The following is an 8,306-nucleotide window of genomic DNA, read 5'->3' as shown; positions in this document are numbered from 1 at the left end:
TAATTATAATTGGTGATCATCAGTGCTCAAGACAACATCCTGGGAAATTGTGTCATAATTCCACAATATAAAGAAAAACTGAAAACACGGAAAGAGATGTTTGATTGAAATCTTTCAGATACCAAAACCGACAGAAAAAAATGGCTACGCCCACCATAACTTTTTGTTCTCCAGAAGGGTTAAGTAATGAACTATGGAGATCCATTACCAGGAATTGTTTATAGAGAAATAGTAAGGATATAAAACGTTGATAAAGAATAATATCATGCAACAAAGAGTGTATAAAAATTTGAGAATACCTTTTTCTAAAAAGTAATGAGCTGTGTTGTGCATAAATGATTCATTAATAGAAATAAAGTCACAATTGAGTAGATGAGGATTTTGTAAAGACAGAAATATACAAAATAGATGCAAACGAAATTTGGTGCTTTTCTGGTTGTACGCTTTCATCTTATAACACAAGCGTCCATAAAATTTGAACCTTTTATAAAATAAATATAAACGTTTTATGGCTATGAATTTTTACGTGAGGAGAGTTACGCGAACATTTGTTTATGTAACTCGATGCTACACCACATTTTGAAACTCCATAAGAATTCTCCAGAATGATGAATTGGACACGGAGATCACACCAAATCCTTACCACGAAGTTTATATCTTAACACATGTGATTATTTACTATGGGATAAGCAAGAGAAATTCTAAATGTTAAAGTCTCTTTTCATCACTGAGGCTATAAGAGGCATGCACCTATAGTTTAATGTGGATTCTGAACCACCACAATGCGTCCAAATGTTAGTGCTCTCCCAGCAGAAATCGAACCGAAACTACGAACACAAGTGACACACTTGCTAGCATTTATACAAGTTATTTTATGGTATGAAATAGTTTAGAAAAGCTAATTATGTTACTTTAGATTTAGACTGATAACTATACACCCTAAAGATTTTTTTCTTTAGCAATGACTTAAATCAAAATAAAATGTAATTAGGAAGAAGAAGAATAAATGTTATACAATTCCCTGTGTTAAAAGTATATCATAAGATAAGCTTTCGTAAAAACAAGAGAAGATAATATATTTATTAGTTTTATCTTGAACTTGAAGATATTGAATTTTATCAAGATTGACCTACAAAATATACACGCAAATGGGTTTCTAAATGTAATCGCTGATAAAGTTTAATCACCTGTATTGACTTGATTGTATTGATACATACGTTACTAAGAGGAGTGTCTGGCAAAAGTATAATCATTTCTGTTATCTTACGATACGAACTTGATTTTTCATGATTGAATTATGTCATAGATTGGTTACATTTAAAAACTTTATATAAGAGGAACGATTTGCTTTTACAACGAAAGCAAGGTAACAGTTTGTTCGTAAAGATGATTCAGCAGTGGATAGTTTTAGCTATTGCTCTGGTTGTATATGCCCAAGATGCACCGGTGGTGGATCTTCCAGGCTTAGGGACGTTGAGAGGAACAAACCTTGTAACAAGAGGGAACAGAACTGTACAATCCTTTTTGGCCATTCCTTATGCTAAGCCACCAAGCGGGGACAGAAGGTTTCTGGTACGTACATGGCATGCTTCTGAAAGAGTGAAGAATTCTAGCATATACCTCAAATAAAGCGCATTATTGAAAACTTGTAAATATTATTAATTATACTTATATACTATTATAATTACGAAAATTTTTAATTACTTGAATACAAACTTAATCAATTTTTTCAAGCATTTACTTCATGAAAGCAGCGATAACTAGGATATTCGCAATGCTCAATCGTTAAACACAAATTTGCATTTTTAGTTCTGTCTACACATTGTTTATTTTACTACAGATACATGGATATTTTTGATTTTACGAAGGATTTTCATTCTTATCCCTTACTCTTTTTTGTTTCAATTAATAAAATAATAATAGAGAAGTGATAATTGAAGCAGATAGTTTATTAGGTTATATATTTAATGGATGTCTGTTACTTGATGGATAACTTTTTAAATACCCAACTTTTTTCCATTAACATCTGACGTTCCAGGTGTCATTTTACTATTTACATATTACAACCAGGTTTTCATTAACTGTTGAAAGACTGTCTAGATCATTATATAGGGCATAGTTATTGTGCATACGCGAGGAAGGCATTCATATTACTGATAAAAGAAATGTTTGCATTGTGGAACATTTGGAAAAGAAAAGGGAAATTTTGATGTTCTGAAGGAATTTTATTCTGTTTCAGGTTGGTATCACTTTGACTCAAATACAGTTTTTTTCTTTCGTTTTTCCTATCTCGGAAAACGATCTTAAACTTGCTAATTATTTATCGTCAAAACAAAGACATATGTGTCATAATTGTATGCTTCTTAGGCGTGTCATCTACGGAGACAATATTTTGTTGTTTATCGTTGCTTTTTTGTCAGTGATGCCGCCACCTAAGGAGAAATAATAGAACTAAATCGTGTCTTGCATTAACTAAAGAAATCATCATCTTCAGGATTAATACAACTCTTAATAAAGAATAAGTTTTCATGACATCCTCTGGATGTCACTGGTATTTTGAAACATCCCCATGGAAACGGTGTATTTTAAAACATCCCCATGGATGTCACTGGTACTCAATAGGTCAATTTCAGAGTATACACAAAAGTTTAAGAAATCAATGTATAGTTAAATTATCAGCACACTAAGATAGTTTCCTTAGTTTTATTACTCCTAAAGTTCCACAATTCCCCTTTCCAAGTATATATAGGCTCGATCGTTTATCTCGGAACTTCTTCGAACTAATAAATAAAATACACTAAAATTTTGTACGAGGGAAATGACAGAATGGGACATTATGAAATATACGCCAATACGACCATATTAACTGGTTTCCAACTCAATATAAAGATGTATACGGCTTTAAAATGATATATGTCGAAAAGTATTACAACAATGCATTTGTGCTACAGTTGCAAGAAAATAACACTTTTGAAAGTTTAATTTCTGGTAATATTTCTGCAAAATATATTAACTTTTAGAAAAAAATCACTGAAAAAGAAGCGATAATAAATGCCTCCTGCTCTACCTTACGACAGCGGTAAAAGAGGAAGGTAAATAAAATACAGTTTTATTTATATATATTAGGGTGGTTCTTAAATAACTACAAAAAAATGTTGTCCCAGTCTTTGGGGCATCTTGCCATTTTGATTTGTCATATAAACGAGAGTTACTGTAATATTTTAGATTTTTAGACTAATGTTTAAAGTTCGCTACCACCTTGTAAAGTTTTCATTAAAAAACTCATAATAATTCATTAAAATTTAGTTACAAGAGAAGTTAAATTTTTTTTAGCAAACCCTTAAATCGCTTAAGCAGCAAAATGACAGTCCCTAATGAAGCTCCAATCGACTTACTAACAACTTCCCCAAGCATAATTTCCAGGATATGATGTCGGAAAGCCAAATAAAGTAATTCTTTTTTAATCTTTTGCTCTAGAAGGATTCATGCTCCACTACGTAACCCAGTATATGCTGATGTAGTATCAAAACATATAAATTTCACTTGGTCTGTAACTCTCCAGGATTCCAAGGTTTCATTAATAGCACACGCTATTACTTCCCCTGTTTTTAATTGAAGTTTTCTAACAGCTAGTAACTGCTCAATGACGTTTCCTGAAACAACAATTGCTAATCTATCAACCATTTCAATACCTGAAATATCTTCTTAGAGTTTTCCAGTTAATTACAGTGAACGGTCAAACGCACATTAGCTGTAAATTCACTCTTTAAGTCTTGAGCTTTCTTTTCTCTGCCTCTGATTCTAAGATGGCGAATAGAAGATTTCTTCACATTATACTCGGAAGGGCCCATCCCTCACTTTTTAGTGTATTAGTCAAAACAACAGCTGATTTTCTGTCATTTAACGCTTCAAGGCTTGCAGCTACGTTACTGTCTAAAATATTCTTTCTACCTCATTTATTTTGGCAGGATCACAAGATGAAACCACTTCTTCATGTATTGAACTACTTTCACTTTCAGTTTAACTGCTTTGTTCACATGCATCTAAAGGAATTAATTTTCGTTTAAAAAGTAATCATTTATTTTCTTTTTCATTCTTTTTCATTTTTAACAAACGTGCTTTCCTCCCTCTTGAATTTGCTTCTATCTTTACAAATTTCATATCAACATTTTCCATTTTGATCTTGAAGTTTTGCTGCCGTGAACTATGAATCCAATGTTGTCGGGATTGCTGCCAGAGAGAATGTTGCTGTGCTGAGCTTTCGTTACCATACAGCGGTAATATCTTCAGAGCTATGGGTTGGAGTGTGATGGTTGTACAATTTATATTGTAGTATTAGGGAATTGTTGTGTTTCTATTGGTTGTTATTATTGGCCAATAGCGTGCTCTAATGTTGCCGGTGGAAACCGTTCTCTGATTGGCTGATGGTTTTTCGTATGAGAAGCTGAAGCCAGGTATCAGGTATATGATAACCTTCGTCTCTGTTGATGGAGGGCTGTGTGTACGAATGAATAGAGTTTCATGTATTTTCATGTCCCAGAACTGTTTGCTTTTCTTTAGAAATTCAGTTTGTTCCCACATCGCCGTATGATTGTATTGTATGCAGTGTTCGGCTATTGCAGACTTTCCAGTTGTTCTTTCATTCTGTCTTCAATATTCCTTCCCGTTTCACCTATGTAAGTGGCGTTACATTCACATGTGATCCTATAGATACCCGTTGTCTTTAATCCCAATGGATCTTTTTGAGGTTTGTAGTAAACTGTTTATCTTCTGTGGCGGGCAGTGTACCGTCTTGATGTTGAATTTCTTCAGTAATCTTGCTAGTTGATTGGACGTTCTTTCCATGTATGGGATGGAATATTTCCCATTTTACCTGATTATCCTTTTCGTCTCTGAGCGATCAGAAAATCTTTATCTTCTGTTTAATCATGTTGAGGGCATTAGGGTGGACAATATCAAAAAGATCTCCCAGAGCCATTTTCTAATAATGTTCTTTCTTCTTCAAACTTTCTAAGCGCTTGTTTTTTGTTTTCTTTGTTCTTTTCCAGTATTTGCTACTCCTCGAACAGATTTTCAATTTTATTAACCAGATGTTATTTTAAACTTGCAGGAATGTTAGTCCAAATCTGAATCACATCACTAGCAGCACAATGAGCTGAGTCCCTTAAATTTAATTCCTTTTGTGTAATCGAAGAAACCACTAAGAACTACTTTTTTAGATGGTAACTTTGCATGATTCAGTGATGGAGATTTGACTAACAATCCAAATATTTGTAGATGCTCTAATTGCAATGGTCTTACTACTACTTGCCATTCTTAAATATCTCAAAGTGCAATCACCAAAGAGCGAGAAATAGTTCCAAACTCACATACTTAACAAAATAGTCAATGTACTTTTGTCCTAAGGCTTACAACTCTCTTCGGCTAATAACTTAAACTAGTTTTTGATAAACTTCAGTGTACTAAACTAGGCTAAAGTAAATGAGATAAAGTCGACTTTAACAAGTTACTGTGAACTGGAATAATATGTTTTTGCAAACAATTTAATGTATTGTCTTTAAGAATAACATAGAAGAGAATATTTTTCTAAAAAAAATGCACGAACACTCTTCAAACTACAGTAGCTAATAAGGAACTGAGCTCTCAGGTCGGGCCTGTATAGCACTTCGAAGCGGGCCGGACATGAAATACTTCTGTCTGTCTCAACATGAACGCTAGTGGGACTATCCAATCATTCCCAACGTTAATAATTATTTTTTTGTAGAGTGGTAGGTTTATGTTATTAACCTTTGTTGACAATACTGAAAATTTGCCATTGTTTAAAACAAGAATGCCAACGTTAAACTTTTGAAGGAAAATTTTCCTTGTGTCATAAGGAGCACAATACTGCGTATACATCTTCATTGGTCTATGCCTCACTGCCTCAGTGTTCTTGTATGGCTTTAATTTAAGCAGAATTACTGAGTAAAAGTAAACTGAAACACAAAATTAAAGGTTACGTTCGAATTATTGCAAGCTGTAAAGTATTACAAAACTGAACGTGTCCACATGTATTTTGCACCGGTACGTACTTACGTTTATGCGCCCTGGGCTTATTTAATTAACGAAGTATTAGTTAATAAGTACTGTTTTAATGTTTACGACATTCCTTTGCACTCCAACTCCGTAGGCATACGACCTGTACGATCCATGAGTGACTGCTGATTGGTTGAGATGAAAGTAGGGGGCAATGCACTGTCCTAATTTAGTAATTTGATTGGTAATCAATGTCATTTTAGTGTTTACCAGTGTCAATAATTTTAATAGAAATTTCATTAAGAAAGAAAACTCGATTATGTTGAAATTTCAAAACATGGTAGCGACCCCTAAAACATTTTTTAAAAATCTGAAAATTTTATGTAAGTCTTTTTCTAAATAATAGATCGAAATAACAGGGTGTCCCAGGTAAATTTTAAGAGTTAGATTTTAAGGACTACCTAATATACTATATATATATATATATATATATATATATATATATATATATATATAGATGTGCATATGTGAATTAATGTGTATGCAAAGCATATTAACACTAATTATGGACGGAAATCCTTTATTATGTGTAAACTGATAATCAAATTGGTAATATACGTAAGCATTACTGGTCCTCTCACCTTCAATACATTTGTCAATAAAATAAATAAAAAATAAACATTCCTAAATTAGATTAAGGCTTCATATTGCAGCTCAAGTTTTCTTTTCAAAGTAGTGTCTATGCAACAGAAAGCATTCTGTGTTTTGGAAATGAGAAATGTTTTTGAATTGATACAATACAGTATGCATTCCGTAGATATTTATCAAGTACATCATCGGAAAAAATCTGAGATCCCATTGAAAGTTTAAGGACACTAGTTGATTGTGTAGAGTAGAAAGCACAATACGAACAAGCATTTCTGATGAATCAGGTGCGTAAGTTAGAATGAGTTCCGTACTTATCTTACAGAAGTCAACATGACACGCCAGTCGGGAACTAACCAACTGTTTGAAAGATTTTGCGTGTTCTGTTGCAACTGAAGCCGTTCCGCAGATGGTTATCAAAAATTTTATAACTGAATGACCTTGTCAAATTCTGTGAATTTTGTAATTTTATGCAGGACGCTACGAAGGACGATTGTTTTTCTTGAACTATTCTATTTAGTAACTATATGACATTCAATTTGAGTGGAAGGTCTAAAGTTAATTGTCATAATGGTCTTATCTGGGCTATTGAACAATCAAACTAGAGTATAACATAAACAAGATTCTTTAAAAGTAAATGTATTTGCCACAGTATTTAAATCAAAGCTGTACCATTCGTTTGTCTTAACCTTGAACACTGTGGGACACGTCATTCGTCGAAATGCTACAGCTGTAATTGCTTTCACAAATAAATGAGATTCCAATAACTTAATATTCCGATTCAATAGTGCAATGCCCGATTTGCATGTTGGAATTCATCGCTACTTGAATGAAGTACTACCACGCCGTTGGATTGGGCAGTATATTGAAGATGATTTATATTTTTTCCTTGGCCTCTAGTTCTCCCGATCTGAAGGTTCTAGATTTTTCCATTGGGCATGTAAAAGACACAGTATACATTTCTCCAGTACCAAGAAATTTTGTTGAGCTTCAGGATAACACAACAACTGCATTTACGACTGTTAGTAGGGATATGGTAGATTACATGTGAGTCTAACTAGACTACCGCATATATATATGTCGTTTGAAGAAAGGAAATCACATCGAACATTTGCAATAGTATGTTTCAAATAGGCGAGCTAATATAACTTATTAGAAACAATGGCAGTCAGTACCTTCGCTTATCAAATCGGAAGCTTTATGCCAGCTTATAGAACTTCGAGAGAAGAAGCATCTGACCCACTGGGCGTAGTTTGCCCATCATTGGTATAGTCAATCATATAGCTGTCCTCTCAAACTTTTATCTGACCTAACTGAAACAAAATAAAATGGAATTTACCAACCACTATATTGGACGGTTATTGATGTTGTATTGAATAACTGATTAAGAAATTATTGAAGTAATAAAATTAGACCTACATTGTCTCTAAGAGTGAATCAACCTTTATTATATTTTTAAAGAAAAACAAAACTGTAGAATCTGCAATTTAAATAAACTTTAAATACATGTCTAAATATTGAAAACCATAAGCTGATGAACAAATTGAAGAATGAAAATAAAGTAGTATTTGCAATATTATTTTAATGATCTTTGGCAATTATTGCTTAAATCATAGTAATAGAGTAACGTTCTTCCTGTTATTTTT

The 8,306-nt window shown here is 33.1% G+C and overlaps 1 protein-coding gene across 1 annotated transcript in view; it reads left to right on the top strand.

Moving 5' to 3' along the window:
- The first annotated feature begins 1,301 nt into the window (after positions 1 to 1,301).
- Positions 1,302 to 8,306, top strand: part of LOC145693434 (carboxylesterase 1F-like) — a 45,775-nt gene continuing 38,770 nt past the window's right edge. The window contains exon 1 of the mRNA XM_081769428.1: positions 1,302 to 1,572. Within this exon, the coding sequence (XP_081625554.1) occupies positions 1,387 to 1,572 (186 nt within the window). The 5' untranslated portion in view covers positions 1,302 to 1,386. The remainder of the gene's footprint in view (positions 1,573 to 8,306) is intronic.

The sequence above is a fragment of the Thermobia domestica genome, chromosome 8, assembly GCF_964235325.1.
Source record: "Thermobia domestica chromosome 8, izTheDome1.hap1.1, whole genome shotgun sequence".
NCBI classification, from domain to species: domain Eukaryota; kingdom Metazoa; phylum Arthropoda; class Insecta; order Zygentoma; family Lepismatidae; genus Thermobia; species Thermobia domestica.
This window is presented reverse-complemented; position numbering and strand designations above follow the sequence as displayed.